Source organism: Neofelis nebulosa, chromosome 3 (assembly GCF_028018385.1).
Source record: "Neofelis nebulosa isolate mNeoNeb1 chromosome 3, mNeoNeb1.pri, whole genome shotgun sequence".
Lineage (NCBI taxonomy): Eukaryota > Metazoa > Chordata > Mammalia > Carnivora > Felidae > Neofelis > Neofelis nebulosa.
The window spans coordinates 193,794,890-193,811,794 of NC_080784.1; the positions used below are offsets into that span (position 1 = coordinate 193,794,890).

At 44.7% G+C, this 16,905-nt stretch overlaps 1 protein-coding gene across 1 annotated transcript in view; it reads right to left on the bottom strand.

Annotated features, from left to right (window-relative positions):
* LAP3 (leucine aminopeptidase 3) overlaps positions 1-16,905 on the bottom strand; it is a 29,080-nt gene that overhangs the window by 5,648 nt on the left and 6,527 nt on the right. Inside the window, exons 6-10 of the mRNA XM_058723012.1 lie at positions 15,334-15,498; positions 12,539-12,697; positions 8,187-8,311; positions 6,411-6,499; positions 5,225-5,327 (exon numbers count right to left, since the gene is read on the bottom strand). Coding sequence (XP_058578995.1) covers positions 5,225-5,327; positions 6,411-6,499; positions 8,187-8,311; positions 12,539-12,697; positions 15,334-15,498 — 641 coding nt within the window. The remainder of the gene's footprint in view (positions 1-5,224; positions 5,328-6,410; positions 6,500-8,186; positions 8,312-12,538; positions 12,698-15,333; positions 15,499-16,905) is intronic.

Sequence of the window (16,905 nt, forward strand, 5' to 3'; positions counted from 1 at the left end):
CAGTATTTATGCGAAGAGAAAAGCCAACCCTAGTACCATTCGGTACTAGGATACTCCTGGAACGTCAGAGGAGACACCACAGAAGATGAGGGAAATTCTATAATTTTCACAAGGTGGCATCTGCTACCTATAACACAAGGCATGTCCAGGGTGCTCCTTAATCCTTAACTGTAGCTTTGCGTGGTGGCTTTTCATGGACCGGTTGTTAGCATCTCCCCCACGAAACCAGAAAAAAACCCAAATAGGCAAAGCAATCCTGAAAAAGAAAACTGAAGCTGGAGGCATCACAATCCTGGACTTTAAGAAGTATTACAAAGCTGTAATCATCAAGACAGTATGGTACTGGCACAAAAACACACACTCAGATCAACGGAACAGAATAGAGAACCCAGAAATGGACCCACAAACATATGGCCAACTAATCTTTGACAAAGCAGGAAAGAATATCCAATGGAATACAGACAGTTTCTTCAGCAAACAGTGCTGGGAAAACTGGACAGCAACATGCAGAAAAATGAACCTGGACCACTTTCTTACACCATACACAAAAATAAACTCAAAATGGATGAAAGACATAAACATAGGACAGGAAGCCATCAAAATCCAAAGGAGAAAGCAGGCAAAAACCTCTTTGATCTCCGCCGCAGCAACTTCTTACTCAACATGTCTCTGGAGGCAAGGGAAGCAAAAGCAAAAAGGAACTACTGGGACCTCATCAAAATAAAAAGCTTCTGCACAGCAAAGGAAACAATCAGCAAAACTAAAAGGCAACCGACAGAATGGGAGAAGATATTTGCAAATGACATATCAGATAAAGGCTTGGTATCCAAAATCTATAAGGAACTTTTTGAATTCAACACCCAAAAAACAAATAATCCAGTGAAGAAATGGGCAAAAGACATGAATAGACACTTCTGCAAAGAAGACATCCAGTTGGCCAACCGACACATGAAAAATGCTCAACTTCACTCATCATCAGAGAAACACAAATCAAAACCACAATGAGATACCACCTTACTCCAGTCAGAATGGCTAACATTAACAACTCAGGCAACAACAGGTGATGGCGAGGATGCGGAGAAAGAGGATCTCTTTTCCCTTGTTGGTGGGAATGCAAACTGGTGCAACCACTCTGGAAAACATTATGGAGGTTCTTCAAAAAATTAAAAATAGAACTACCCTACAACCCAGCAATTGCACTACTAGGTATTTATCTGAGGGATACAGGTGTGCTGTTTCAAAGGGGCACATGCACCCCCATGTTTATAGCAGTGCTATCAACAATAGCCAAAGTATGGAAAGAGCCCAAATGTCCATCGGTGGATGAACGGATAAAGAAGATGTGGTATATATGTACAATGGAGTATTATTCGGCAATCAAAAGGAATGAAATCTTGCCATTTGCAACTACGTGGATGGAACTGGAGAGTATTATGCTAAGTGAAATTAGAGAAAAACAAATGTCATATGACTTCACTCATATGAGAAATTTAAGATATAAAACAGATGAACATAAGGGAAGGGAAACAAAAATAATATAAAAACAGGGAAGGGGACAAAACATAAGAGACATAAATATGGAGAACAGAGGGTTACTGGAGGGGTTGTGGGAGGGGAGATGGGTAAATGGGTAAGGGGCATTAAGGAATCTACTCCTAAAATCATTGTTGCACTATATGCTAACTAACTTAGATGTAAATTTAGAAATAAAAAATAATAAAAAAGAAATAAAGCTTAGAGGAATCATATCATTTTGTTAATCTTGATCAACCCATCACCACACCCATGCCATGAATAAGCTGACTCTTCAGGAAAGAGAGTAGTACTTTGGTATCCGATTACTCTGTGCCATGAGTGCATGGATTGTACCTTTTGCCCAAAACATCACAAGTAAACTACGTTAATAATTGGTTAATAATAAGGAATTTTGAACAGTTGACAATTTAAAACAAAAACTGGTGACTCATATGCAAAAACCCATAATTCTGCACGACATTTGGTAACTCAGGTCTGTTTGGGTCATTTGTTCCTTCAGGTTTTGTTACTCTCTACCTCCCAATTCTCTCTCAAACCTATCTGCTGCTCTCTTCCACCACTGTTACCACTATTATCCACCACCTGGACTACAGTAATAATGGTCTTTAAAACAAAAAACAAAAAACTCCTAGAAACGTCCAAATATACACAAAGAGAATAGTACCATACATGCACAGATACCCATTAACCAGCATCAACAGTAACCAACTCATGGGCAAGCTTGTTTCATCTATACCCCCCAACAGCCCACCCCCCTCCTGCTCAACAGATTATTTTGAGGCCACCTGCAGATACTACAACATTCATCCTAACACACACACTCACACATCCACAAGAGTCAGCAAGTACACACTGCTCACCACCTAGCTGGCCTGCCAGTCACCTCGTGCCCTTCTCCAGTGCATTCTGCACACGGCCAGCATGAGCCCTGATGGCGCCAGTTTCATGGAGCAAACTTGATCTCATTGTCCCAGAGTTTCCTGCTGCACTTGGCTCAGGACAATACCCAGTAACATGCCAAGGTGGAGCCGGGGTCTGGCACCTCCTAGAATGTTGGCCTTGTGTGCCTGCCCCAGCTGCACTGTGCTCTCCTCAGTCCCATTCACCGTTGCCCCCACAAGCCCTTAAGTGAAGGGTGCCCTCCTCTGGGATGCTCTTCCTTCCCTCCTCCACCCAGTGGTGCCTCCGCTTTCAGATCCCAGCTCAAGCAGCAGTTCTCAAACAAGATGCCCAGCCCTCAAATAAGAATGCGATATCTCCTACTAAAGGAATAGGAAGTGACACACATAGATATTTAATATGATCCAACTGGGATCAAGGCTCTGAAGCTGACTTCATTACCTACTTTAGAAAATGATTTTCTTTTTTTTTAATTTTTAAAAAAAATTTTTTTTTTTTTTTAATTTTTTTTTTTTTTCCAACGTTTTTTATTTATTTTTGGGACAGAGAGAGACAGAGCATGAACGGGGGAGGGGCAGAGAGAGAGGGAGACACAGAATCGGAAACAGGCTCCAGGCTCCGAGCCATCAGCCCAGAGCCTGACGCGGGGCTCGAACTCACGGACCGTGAGATCGTGACCTGGCTGAAGTCGGACGCTTAACCGACTGCGCCACCCAGGCGCCCCTAAAAAAAATTTTTTAATGTTCATTTATTTTTGAGAGAGACAGACAGAGTGCAAGCGGGGGAGGGGCAGAGAGAGAGGGAGACATGGAATCTGAAGCAGGCTCCAGGCTCCCAGCTGTCAGCACAGAGCCCTACACGGGGCCTGAACTCACAAACCATGAGATCATGACCTGAGCCGAAGTCGTATGCTTAACCGACTGAGCCACCAGGCGCCCCGAAAATGATCTATTTTCTACAAAATTACAGAACTGGTACCATCACCAATTTCAGAATTACCAATAGCAGAGGCATACTTTCTGTTTTCTTTTCCAAGGCCCATTTGGAGCTGTTTATTGAGGTACTAACTGATCAAGTTACCAGAACTGTCATAGTCTCACAGAAACATCAAAGCTCCAAGGATGTCACCCCTCTTACTCCATCTCAAATCAGAAAGTTGCACTAGAAAAATGAAATGAAATGAAATGAAAACAGGTAGCATGACTGAATGGTCATCCCCTAAACATGCCATCATTCCTACGGTCTGATACGGGCCTGCCTTTTCAAGGACAGTAACATTGGTTCAGTGTCTGGCAGGACAGTAACATCAACCTGTATCATCTCACCTCATCTGCACAGAAACCCCTCCTGTTAATGGGGTGCTATTATACCCTTTTTACAGATGAGACAACTGAGGCCTTGTTCAAAGTCACATGCTGTTAAGATGCAGGACAAGTTTCAAAATCAGGTCCTTTATCTCTGAAGACTATGTACCTCCTCCCACCATGAACCTGGGGTTGGAAAGTGTTTCTTACTGTCCCCTTTGATCACAGCTACTGGAACTCAGAAGGGGCCAGTCACTGTGTGGGGAGCTTCCGCTGGGCCAACATCTGGGCAGTATAAAGGCTCACCCATCAGCTTGCTCTTAGTTACCTGAGACCAATTTTCTCACCCTCAGACTAGACAAAAAAAAAAAAAGGGGGGGGGGACTGTGCTTCCTCATTTACAGGAAAGGTGCACTATACCACCCACCTCACTGCCACCCCCCAAACACCAGCCTCAGCACCTCCACCCTTCAGCTCACGTGTTTGCTAAATCAAACAGAAAGACAAAAGACCACAAAAATACTACAATGCTAGCTTAATAAAAGGCCTCCCAGCAAATAAATCTATGCAGTATTGTTACAGTCACATAAAAGGGAAAACATGAACTGATTTCTGCTAAAGTAAAGGCTCACATGATCAGAAGAATAAAAACCAAAAGAGAAAAAATGGTCTGAATTTTAACCTTCACAGAGGCAGAAACAACAAATCTCGGCAAGACAACTGCTGGATGAAAGACTCCTAACATTCGCTTTTTGCAGCAAGGCAGTGTCTGCTGTCACCCCTTTGGGAATGAATTTGTTACTCTACCCAACAGTGGTGGCCCAGCCTTCCTTCATCCAATGCCCGCCCCATGTGGGCACTGTATTAGGCTTTCTAAAAACTCCCTATCTCCCAATCTGCCAGGCAAATGCACTTTGTCCCAGGTACTGATGCTCCAGGGGGTCAGGTAACTTGCCCAAGGCTGAACGACCATTAAGCGGGAGATGCCCAAAGCCAGCCTCGGAGCTTATGCTTCGCACCACACCGCCTGTTAAATGAGGACCTCCCTACCCACCCTCCGAGGTTTTTGTTTCTTTGTAATGTCAAGTACAGGAAGTTCAGAAAACTCAGCTGGCATCCGGTATGTTATGATTAACGCAAACAGCTACTGATTTGGGGATTTATCACTAACCTTTTCGGGTCTGTATCAAATAGCAATAACACCACAAACATCTCGTGTCATTTTTAGATGTCACTCTGGGTGGGCTGATATAACCCACTTGTTATTTCTTTTTTTTAAGAGATATAGCCTGAGATGTTTTAAAACCACAAATCCAACGTCCAAACCAGTTTAAGCTGCAGAACGATTCCTCTGGTGAAAGATGTCTGAATGCAAGTGGAGCGAGCCCACGTTCAGCAAAATCACGCCCTGAGTTAACGTGTGCGCCCTATGCCAACAAATACAGCTTTCCTCAAACAAAGGTAGGAAAAGCAGGCTGTTTGACCTGTTAGGGTGGCAGCATTGATGATGACCTTTGGGTTAAAGGTGTGCGCATAACAAAGTGCATCAGCCAGTATGAGCCTCCCCTCTGCATCCGTGTTATCGATCTGCAAAGAGAAGGGTCAAAAAAAAAAAGGGTAAGATAACACAAACAATGAGTATCAAAACTGGATACAACACTGTTCAACTTAAATGTAAGAAAAGCCAGTGTGGCATCTGTTACTCGGTATCAAAACATCCTTCAATTAGAATAGGAACGGATTTAGGGGCACCTGGGTGGCTCAATCGGTTAAGTGGCCGACTTCGGCTCAGGTCACAATCTCACAGCTCGTGAGTTTGAGCCCCGCATCGGGCTCTGTGCTGACAGCTCAGGGCCTGGAGCCTGCTTCGGATTGTGTCTCCCTCTCTTTCTGCCCCTCCCCTGCTGGCACTCTGTCTCTCTCTCTCTCAAAAATAAACATTAAAAAAAAAAAAAGAATAGGAACAGATTTAATCTGAAGAGCAAACATGCTTTAATAAGCCCTGTACCAGAGCTGATGACCAAACGCTCATTCATGGCTTTGAAAGCAAGAATAAATAGAAAATGTCTGGTCCATTTTACCAACAAGTTTCTCACAGGATAAAGGAAGATTTCAAGATTTCTGAAAACAAAGAGGCTAAAGAGTTTAAGAAAGTTACAGTGAAAGGGCAGCCTGGACCTCCAGACAGAACTCTTTGCAACTTAAGCAACTTTATATATATTATATTGCCTACTTTTACACAGAGGCCCAGGCATTATGGGCAGTGCGTGCATGCATGCAGGTGCCCCAGCAGAGAACCTGCTGCCACATTGCCAGGAGTGCAGAGTCCATGATTCAGGTCGGTGTGCCCCGCCTGAACACCAAAACAGAAAAAGCTAATCATGGCACAGGTAAAGACAGCTCTCGCTTTCCTGCTTTGCTGTGCTCTACAGGGCCTGCTGCAGACTTGTAACTTGTGTGTATAGCACATAAGAGGAACAGTAAGACAGGGAAAATGTTCTTAAAATTCCCCATAAAATACTTCTAACTGCATGGAAGGCCACTTAAATAAAGACACCCCCCTCCTCTAAATGGAGCTCACGCTCTGCTTCCCTTCAAGTGTGTTTATGTGGCCACTGGGGATTCCTTTAGGAACACCCGAATGGGGAGGGCTGTTTTCCACTCACACACCTGTATGGTCTTCCCGTTCCTGGCTTTAACGACATCCCCAGGCTTGTTGGCCTTACCGCTGGGCATGTTTTCACAGAGAGGGGCCAAACCTATTGGAAAAGCATATATGAATGAACATGGAATGTGCCGGGTCCAAACTCACCCCCCCCGAGGACCGAGGCCACTGGTGGGCCATCAGAAGTATGCCAGAGTTGGGGCGCCTGGGTGGCGCAGTCGGTTAAGCGTCCGACTTCAGCCAGGTCACGATCTCGCGGTCCGTGAGTTCGAGCCCCGCGTCAGGCTCTGGGCCGATGGCTCGGAGCCTGGAGCCTGTTTCCGATTCTGTGTCTCCCTCTCTCTCTGCCCCTCCCCTGTTCATGCTCTGTCTCTCTCTGTCCCAAAAATAAATAAAAAATGTTGAAAAAAAAAAATTTAAAAAAAAAAAAAAAAAAAAGAAGTATGCCAGAGACATCACCTTAAACAAGTGATCAAATTTAGCATCACCAGTGACCCAAATGACATCATGTGCACCAGCAACAGGAAGTGCACACTCATGTAGCATTCTTATCAAGGAGTCTAATCTGATTCTATCCTGAAGACACAACCAAACAAATCCAAATTGTGGACCATCACAAGACAAGCCTGGACCCTTCAAAACTGCCAATGTCATGAAAGAATAAAATAAAAGGGGAGGAAAAGATTCCAAAATAGAAAAAAATTGGAGACATGGCAACCACATGCAATGTGTGATCCTTAACCGGCTCTCAGATTTCAAAAATAAAAACTTGTGTGTGCCTGTGTGCACAAAATAATCATTTTTGTGGACAACTGGGAAGTCTGAATTAGGGGACTGTGTATCAAATTCCTGGAAATAATGGTATCGTTGTTGCACAGGGTGTCCTTGTTCTTAGGAGACAGACACACGCTGAAGCATTCAGGGGTGACCTGGCATATGTCTGCAACTTACTTTCAAAAGTTCAGCAAAATAGGACGAGGATATTGGCAGGACGGGGGAGGCACCTGTGAAACAGACCTGACTTCCAAGTTCACCTTCCCTTGGTATAAACCACGGATGGGACACCGGGCAGTCAGTTAACCTAAGTCCTCCCCTGCCATCCCCACCCTCCTGCGACACAGAGAGCCCCCAGCAGCGTCTGTCATCCTGAATGACACAAAGAGTGGCTGTGGACGGAACACTTCTTGTGTCCCGGGCATTTTCTGTATTTCATGCCTTGTAATCGGCCACAAGCCCGATGAGGCCACCCCTGAATGAGCTGGAGGTGTTCTTCCACCCAGACTGCTGAGCGGTTTTCACTGGAGTTAAGTCACAAGCCCCACACTGGGTGCCCCTGACTGCTAACCACTGTCTGCAGAAGTACAAAAACTCAATTCTAGTTACGGCCCACATTTAATTCCACCAGTCCAGACAAGAAGACACTTAGCTACCAGCTTCTGCTCGAGGAAAAGCTATTTAAAAACCATTTCTTGGGGCAGCTGTTGGTTAAGCTCAGTCAGTTAAGCAGCCGACTGTGGATACTGGCTCAGGTCATGATGTCATGGTCGTGAGACTGAGCCCCTCCTTGAGCTCCATGGTGAGCACGAAGCCTGCTTGGGATTCTCTCTCCCTGTCTCTCTGCCCCTCCCTCGCTTGCTCTCTAAATTAGTTTATTAATTAAATCTTAAAAAAACAAACACATTTCCTGATTTTTTTCAGGTTAGAGGAAACTATGTTTGCTGCCCATTCTGCCATTTGACTGGATTCCAGAACTCTCCAGGACACGCCCCTTGTCCCCTCACCTACGATGTTAATGGGTAGGTTCAGCTTGGCAGCAGAGACGATGGCTGAGCAGATGGTGGCAGCTCCTCCCATGTCAGCCCTCATGAGGTCCATATTTGCAGAGGCCTTGATGGAAATGCCGCCACTGTGGGGGGAAAGGACAGCAGCCGTATCAGTGGCGAAAGAGAGGGCTCATGTCCCTTTAAGAAAGAATATATAAGCTGAGGCATCATCTACCTGGCAAAGAAAATTCAAGTTTCTAAATTGAGAATCTGAATGACTTAACATTTTAAAAGATGACATCACAGTCTTTATAAAAACATAAATGGGTGTCCTGGCTCATTTTATTTCTTGTTGAATGAAACACAGCAGTGTCAGTGGAGCCATTACTAAGTCATGTAATTGGTGCTGTTCAAACCCATCTCTGTATTAGCTCATTAGCTCCTGACACCCACATAGATGTGTCTTTTCAGCAAATTTGGTGAGTCAGTCAACTTATTGAACCTGAGGGTCACAAACTGTTAAGAAAAGCCAACAAGCTCAGAAGACTGGGAGGATCCCTCGCAAGCCACAGAAGGACACAAGGACAATTCCTTCTGACACCCCTAAGGTGCACTCCATCCTGCTGATGGCAAAATACGACCTGAATCAGGCAGAGGCATGAGGAAGATGCTCCCCAGAAGCCTTAAAGACAGTGCTCAAACCCGAGAGCCGAGATGGGTTTCAGTTGGCAAGAAACCCAAACTACTGCCCCAAACAGGCTTCTCTGACTACCTAGTGACTTTTCTGCTTCCAGTCTGCAAGAGTCCGGAAGCCACAGGCTTTGCAGGCTGGGCCTGGAGCTGGGGCTCGCACTGTGAGTTCTGAGATGTGCTGCTGACCTGACCTGGCGGTTCCAGAGTCTATTCCCTGCACTGAGGTCTGCTTTCCTTAGAGATTAGGTCCTAATTCTCACTCATCTCAGAAGCTCTGGATAATTAGATGGCTGTCAATTACACCTAGAATTAAAGACGATCCACTGGCTCAGAATAAGAAAAGAAATACACTGTTGGTCCAAGAAGTCCAGGGAGAACCCCATGGGGGCAAAGGAAACACACTGGTACATGAGGTCATTCTGTCTACTGGCCACATCCTTCCCAACCTTCCATTCATAGGACTACAGTTCAAAGTAACCACCAAAGAGCAGCAGTTCTCACTGCTCACCTGTTAGACTGCTCTCAAATCCATCCATTTCTATTGAATCCATCCTGGTGAGGACATCATCACGTCATGGAGATGTCTGCCGCAGCTCCTATATATTAAGGTCTCCCTATGTCAATCTTATTACCCCCTTCATTTCATTACCCACACAACGACTTTTCTTACCAAAATACAAAATATATCAACCAACATCCCAGCAGGGTTTCTGTGTGTGTGTGTGTGTGTGTGTGTGTGTGTGTTTGTGTGTGTGTATGTGTGTATAAAAAATCCTAAGCGGATTCTAAAATTGATATGTAAATGCAAATGATGCAGCCAAAAGAATTTTGAAAAAGAAGAGCAAAACTGGAGGGTCATGTTACAACATTTCAAGACAAAGCTGTACTCATTAGACACTTGGTTGCAAGGTCCTGGGGAAATGACAAAGAGGCCAGAGTTAGACCCGTAATTATATGGTCAACTGATTTAACAACGGTGCAAGGTAGTTCAATGGAGAAAGGACAGTCTTTCAAAGAGACAGGTTTGCAACAAAAAGACATCCATATGGAAAGAAAAAAAAAAACAAAAAACGCCATGCTTTTCACAGCATATGCAAAATTTCAAAATGGATCATAGTCTTAAATGCTAAAACCGTAACACTTAGAAAAGAAAACACAGACCTGGGCATTGGCAATAATTTCTTAAACAGGGCAACAAAAACATGAAGTATAAAAGTAAAAATTGATAAATTACACTTCATCAAAATTAAAACTGCTCCTCGAAAGAGGTCACTTAAAAAAATGAAAAGGCAAGCCTGACAGTGGGGGAAAAAAAGATACTTTCAAATACTGATCCCACAAAGGGTTTATTATCTAGAATACAACAATGTATACAATGTATAGTTTTAAAAACTTCTAACTCAGCATGACCATCAGTCCTATAAAAAAAAAAAAAAAGGCGAAAGATTTGGACACTTCACTAAAGATATACCAACAGCCAATACTCTCAGTGAGAATGCTAAACACCATTAGTCATTAGGGAACTAATCACACTCAAAATGAACCTCCGAGCTATGCCACACATCCCCAGGAAGAGCTAGAATCCAAGAATGACAGTATCAGAGGCTGGGGAGGACGCGCCACAGCTGGATCTGTGTGCAGGAATGCAAAATGGCACAACCACTGTGGAGAAGTTCGGTCACTGTGTATAGTGAAACACGCAGTTACAATGAATATACTTTGGTGTTTCCATATAACGGAATACAACCCAGTGATAAAAGGCAACCAATTACTGATGTGACCAACATGAGTGAATGCCACAGACACGATGCAGAAAGAAAGAAGGCTTAAAAGAAAAGAAGAAAAGAAGAAAGAAGACTTAAAAGATCCCATGAGAATGAATTTCTAGAACAAGAAACACTCATCCACAGCCACACAAAGATGACTGGTGGCCTGAGGCAGGGGTGGGAAAGGGACACCTGCAAAATGCACCAGGCCGGTGTTTGGGGTGATGGAAGGATTCTGTTTTCACAGGAGCGAAGGCTGGTGCAGGGCTATGCATATTTGTTAAACTCTTCGAACTGAATACTTCAAGGATGAATTTCACTACACACATAAATCCCATGTCCTCCTTTGCCTTGGCTAGAAACCCTTCAGTTACTTCATACTGTTCTTAGAGCCAAGTCCAAAATGCCACCGGTCCCAGAAGGACCCGGCTCTACCAACCTCTCCAGCCACTGTGTCCTCTTCCCTGTGAGGCTCTGCTGTAGGTGCTCTTTCAGCTCCAGGGGCTCCCTCGTCCTTCCTGCCTTGCAGCCTCCACCGTCCTTCCTCTGCCCAACTCGCTGCTGCACTACCCTCTCCTTCCCTTCCCAACTTTATCTGAGCCTGTCACTCCTGCGAGGAAGCTTTCTACTTTACCAAGGTCTCCTTGCTCAAAATTCTCACAGCAAACACTCAAGTATGGAATTGAGTTAACAATAAACTTCACACTGAACGTTAACGCTGCATTGAGATATGAGCCCAAGACAATATAAAATCATCACAATTGGCAAGACCAATAAACACAGCACCATTTTTGTGCTCTAATTTTTCCTTGCCATAGTGTTTTAGAATAAACACTTAAGTGACAATAGCAGATGAATGGAACTGAAAATCAATGTGCATATTTTGAATAGTATGAGCTTGAATCTTTTACTGAGGATCGTTTGGAGCCCAATGCTTCAAAGGAGAGGAGGTGGACCTGTGGGCGGAAGACACAGGAGGCTAACATCAGGAAGACTCTGCTGGCAGCCAGCTCTGCCCAGGACGGGCGTCACCGTGCCCAGCACACTCCTGTAAGGACACTCCATTCACGTACCAGAGTCTCTGAATGGGTGTGCACGTGTACTGGAGACACCCAGATTTAACGGACACGTAGCAGCATTTTCCAAAGTAGTTTCCAGGGACCATGAGTCCCACGAGAAATAAATTCCCACCGAAGGGAATTTAGAAAATGCTACATCCTGTGCCCTGAGAAGTCCCATAGTTAAAACAAAGCGAAACGAAAATCTCACGTGTTTTATCCACCGCAATCTTTGGCCAAGTAATCCTTTTTAACTCTCACACTCAATTGGCATCTCTGAGCTAGTATTCAGCAGCCAACGCTTCCTCCGGAAATACCCATAGCATCTTCTCCGCCTCAGTTTCTGCTTGCTTGAAACAGTCAGTTTCCAATTCTAAGGAATACTTACGGCTTAACAGGATTAATGGAAGCCAGGCTGGTCAGCTAAACAAAGCAACGTGAAACAGGGCAGACAGGAGGCTGTATGGTCCAAACAGCTGCATCCCTGCATCCACACGAGGGATCTTTAACATCCACACGGGGAATCAAAGTGTATGGTGGAAAGATCAAGTCATATTAAAGACAGACCCAAATTTGACTTCCAACACTAGGTATTAGTTATGGGGCTCTGAGCAAATTATTTCACCTCTCCAACTCGGGGTTTCCTTATCTATACAATGTCTGCCTAACTCCTAGAGGATAGACCAGGGGTGACATATGTAAAGTGCCTAACAGAGTCTCTGACACACAGTAATACATTTAAAGTAACGTAAGATTTGACCAAACACTGTGCTTTTGAAGCAAACTTTACATAAACAATACAAGTCCACACAAAGCATTCACCAAAATACAAAGCAAAGACATAAAGAGGTACCTGTCAAAGGTAATTCCCTTCCCAACAAACACCAGGGGCGCTTCGCCTGCATTGGGGCTGCCTCTGTAGTGAATTTCCAAGAAGACTGGAGGCTCATCGGATCCTTTGGCCACACTTAGGAACGATCCCATTTCCTGTTCCTCAATCCAAGATTTGGGTCTACAGGGCAGAAAAAGTGAAAAGTCAACACACTTGCGGTCAGCTCTATTTCAAAGTAGCTTAGAAAAAGCTCATCTGCATGTAAAACTCCTAAAATGTGCGACATAATGCTTCAATGATCACTTCCTAATTGCTTTCTGCATGTTCCTGAGCCAGTCACTTGATTCTAAGTGTTTCCTCATCTATTAAATGAGGTCAAAGATGCATCTGTCAGAAGATTAACTATAGAATTACTAAGAGAGCTCATCCATGGTGCGTAATACAATGTCGGATAACAGTACAGACTCGGTAAGTGCCTATTACTTGATTTGCTCCCCCTCATCTGCTCACACATATCCAAAGTTTGAACGCAAGATAAAGTTAGCGAGGCTCTCAAACCACAAATGGTGCTTAAAAACAGTTACAGGGTCCACTGCTTTATTTTTTTGTATTTCTAAAACGACAAAAAAAAAAAAAAAAAAGAACAAAAAAACCTAACCAACAAAAGAAAACAACAAAGAAAAACCCCCACAAAGCTACACTTCAATGAGTGAACTAAAGTATCGCCTTTCTTTGCTTTTTTAGAATTGCTGGAATTTGATCTTTTCAATGTTGTGACACCATTTCTCACGGTTTCAACTGCAGTTTGAGATGTCTGCTTGAAATGGGAAAACTAGTAATTATTTAACAAACACGGGATCGCTGATGATGATCTAATTGTGGTGCCAACCAGAAAACAGACGCCATATCGCTATTCCTCGTAGGCAAGGGATACAAAGGGCTTTGTACTGGTTTCTGGCCACAGTAACTAAGCCAGGAGAGAAATCCTACACTCCTACCGGCCAAGCAGAAACAGCCATATCCAAGGAGTGCTCCTCCCACACTTGACTACCCATTCGTTCAAACTATTAAACTAGGGGGGCGCCTGGGTGGCTCAGTCGGTTAAGCGTCCGACTTCGGCTCAGGTCATGATCTCGCGGTCTGTGGGTTTGAGCCCCGTGTCAGGCTCTGTGCTGACAGCTCAGAGCCTGGAGCCTGTTTCAGATTCTATGTCTCCCTCTTCCTCTGACCCTCCCCTGTTCATGCTCTCTCTCTCTCTCTGTCTCAAAAATAAATAAATGTTAAAAAAATTAAAAAAAAAAAAAAGAAACTATTAAACTAGGGTTGTGTCATGGAGAGATGGCTGCCAGACTCTAGAGAGAAAAGAACATAAAGACAGAAGGTTGACAATTAAAAACAAAACAAAACCCACTTCAAAAGCAGCAAGGCTGTATAACGTGGGCATTTTTTAATCACAAACTCAGTACTTGATGCCTTGTTAAAATCCTGTCCTTCTGGAAGTCCTGTCTGTATTTCTCTGATTCGTACCCATCCACACTACAGCCGTCAGATGCAGCTGCCTCAGTTTAATGAATTATACCGACCTGACCCACCTCCTCTCTGGCCGAACCTCCCCTTGGCTGGGCCACCAGCCCCGCAATTTCCAAGGGACCACCAAACACATGCTTCTGCACCTGAAATGCCCCACCCCACTCTCTCCATCTGCTAACTTCCAAGGAACCTCCAGACTTTGCTTAGGCACCCTTTTCATTGGCAAACTTTTCAACTTTCCCAGAACCCTCCTTGACTATCTGCTTGGGCAGGATCCTCCGCACACCCCCATTTTCCTGCCTGTTCCTTCCTGTAAGCTCCTCACTTCTTTGAGGTCAAGGACCACCACCATCCGCATTTGCGTGCCCAATTCCCAGGCACACAGGAGGCACCTTCACTGGTGTGTAACCACACAGTCACTATCCGCTGACACAAAGTAGCTCTGGTGTCTCCTCAGATCAAAAAAGTAACAGTCTTTGCCAAGACACCTTTATAGAGAGACTAAATGTTGCTACAAATTAAACATATGCTAACTGTTCCAAATATCTTATCAAGCTCTGGATTTTATCTTATCAAGTGCTGCATTTTCTAAAAACTATACATTTTTATTCACTCTATCTAGACCATAGGGATTTCCCCAAATAACGTGAACTCCAGTCACAACTAAGTACTGAAGATATTTTAAATGGAAGCTCCCCTGAGATACAACACTGGTAGTAAACAATTATCTAGGTAAAGCAAATATCCACTGACTTATTTTAATCATAAATTTCCCCCAAGGTCAGACTTGTTTTTGCTTACAGGGTTATGGGGAGATCACAAGAGGGTAACAGAACCTGGAGGGGTAGCTTTTACCTCCCACAGCCCAGCTGCTGACGATGACCACACAGGGCTGCCCAGGAACCAGCTCTGGTACCCAATTTAGGAATCTACAAGGCAGAGATTCTCATTTCATGCCAACTTAGGCACGCTGTGCTCTTTACTTATGTCAAAAAACGATAGAAATAATTCACCAAAACAAGATACACAAATTATCAAAAAGCTAAACGGTTACAATTTGATCCAACAATTCAACTCCTAGGTACACACCTAAGAGACATGAAAACATATGTTCATACAAAAACATGGACATCAATGCTCAGAGCCGCATTATTCATGGTATCCAAAAGGTAGAGAAGCACCCGAATGTTCACCAACTGATGGCTGGGTGGGGAGATGGAAATGAAGAGTGCCTGCTAATGGGCACAAGGTTTCTTTTTGGGGTAACTGACATGACGCTGAATTACCTGACATGAACCTCTGTCTTACTACTAGCACTCTTGAGATTCTTCTCAATAATTTCAGCAAATCTGGTTGGCGTCATCTCATTGGCTGGAGTCTCCATCAGGTGGCGTGCCAAGTTCTGTCCAGAAGCAAAGAGGACTCCCTTCTGCCAGGCCTCCTGGTCCCCACTGGTAGAAGAAAGCACAAGGTCACCACGAGACAACCTGTCAAGACACTAACTGTGTCGCAACTAGGAGGGGCCTTACCCTATAAAAACAAAAGACAAAGACTACAGGTGCAAAACGGACACATGGGACCTGGATCATTCTCTGTGCTCTGATCTGGGGGGGGGGGGGGGGGGGGCAACGTATAAGAGCTAGAAAACAGCCCTTGCTGAGCTGAGTCAGAGGTGGTAAGCATTTTGCATTTCATGTGCATGAACAAGGGGTGGACTGATGGGTCTCTGAAGCCCTAACTCTAACACACACTGATGGAGGAGGTTTCCACATTTCCAAAGGCCCATGTTGTCTTCCTTCACTGCATCAGGGATGATGCAGCCCCCAGTGCTCACTGGAGAGCAAGCACACTGCAAAGTCCTGAAGTGGACGTGAAGGTCTTTCTGCCTTCTCTGTGCCTGGGTCAGGGCTCTGAATACCACCGCACCGAAGGGCAATGACCAGCTTTAAGAGAAAGGACATGCGCATGTGTTTCACGATCCCAGCTCTTCTTCCTTTCTTTTTTTTTTAAGTTTGTTTGTTAATTAATTTATTTATTTAGAGAGCAAGTGCGCATGGGGGAGGGACATAGAGGGAGAGAATCTCAAGCAGGCTCCTCACTATCAATGCAGAGCCCAACCCGAGGCTCAAACCCACAAACCATGAGATCACGACCTGAGCTGAATCAAGAGTCGGATGCTTAACTGATTGAGCCAACCAGGTGGCACCACCACCCCCCGCCCCCACCAGCTCTCCTTATGCACAACAGGAACTAATACAGGTGGCATAGAGACAGATAAAACAGCTCGTAGTTTGGAGGGTTTGCCATGTGCCATACGCTTGACAGTGTCTTTCCATCATCATAAAGGCCCTAGAAGGCTGGAATTACAGCTCTACTGAACAAACGAAGAACGTGTAACGGAGACTTCAATCACTTCGCTGACGTTACTCAGCCAGCAGGCAGGGGAGCCAGGATTCAAAGACCGACTGACTGGTCACGGGGCCCTCATTCCAAACCAGTCCACGACAGCTGCCAACCACCGGGCTGTGTCCTCACAGCCCCACCTCTTGAAGGTCTCACCTCTGTCTGTTCCTAACAAGAGAGGCTTTATCTCCCAGACCCCAGGATAGGGCTGCAATATAGCAGGTGCTCATTAAGTCGGCTGAGAAATGAGTCTCCCCACTAGACCACAAGAGCAAGGACCATAGCTCTTCCTCTGTGTATCCTGGAATTTAACTCAGTGCCTACAGATGCTGGCTAAATGAAAACTGTTTGTATCAAAACCCGCTGGGGGGTGCCTGCGTGGCTTAATTGGTTAAGTGTCCGACTTCAGCTCAGGTCATGATCTCATGATTTGTGAGTTCAAGCCCCATGTTGGG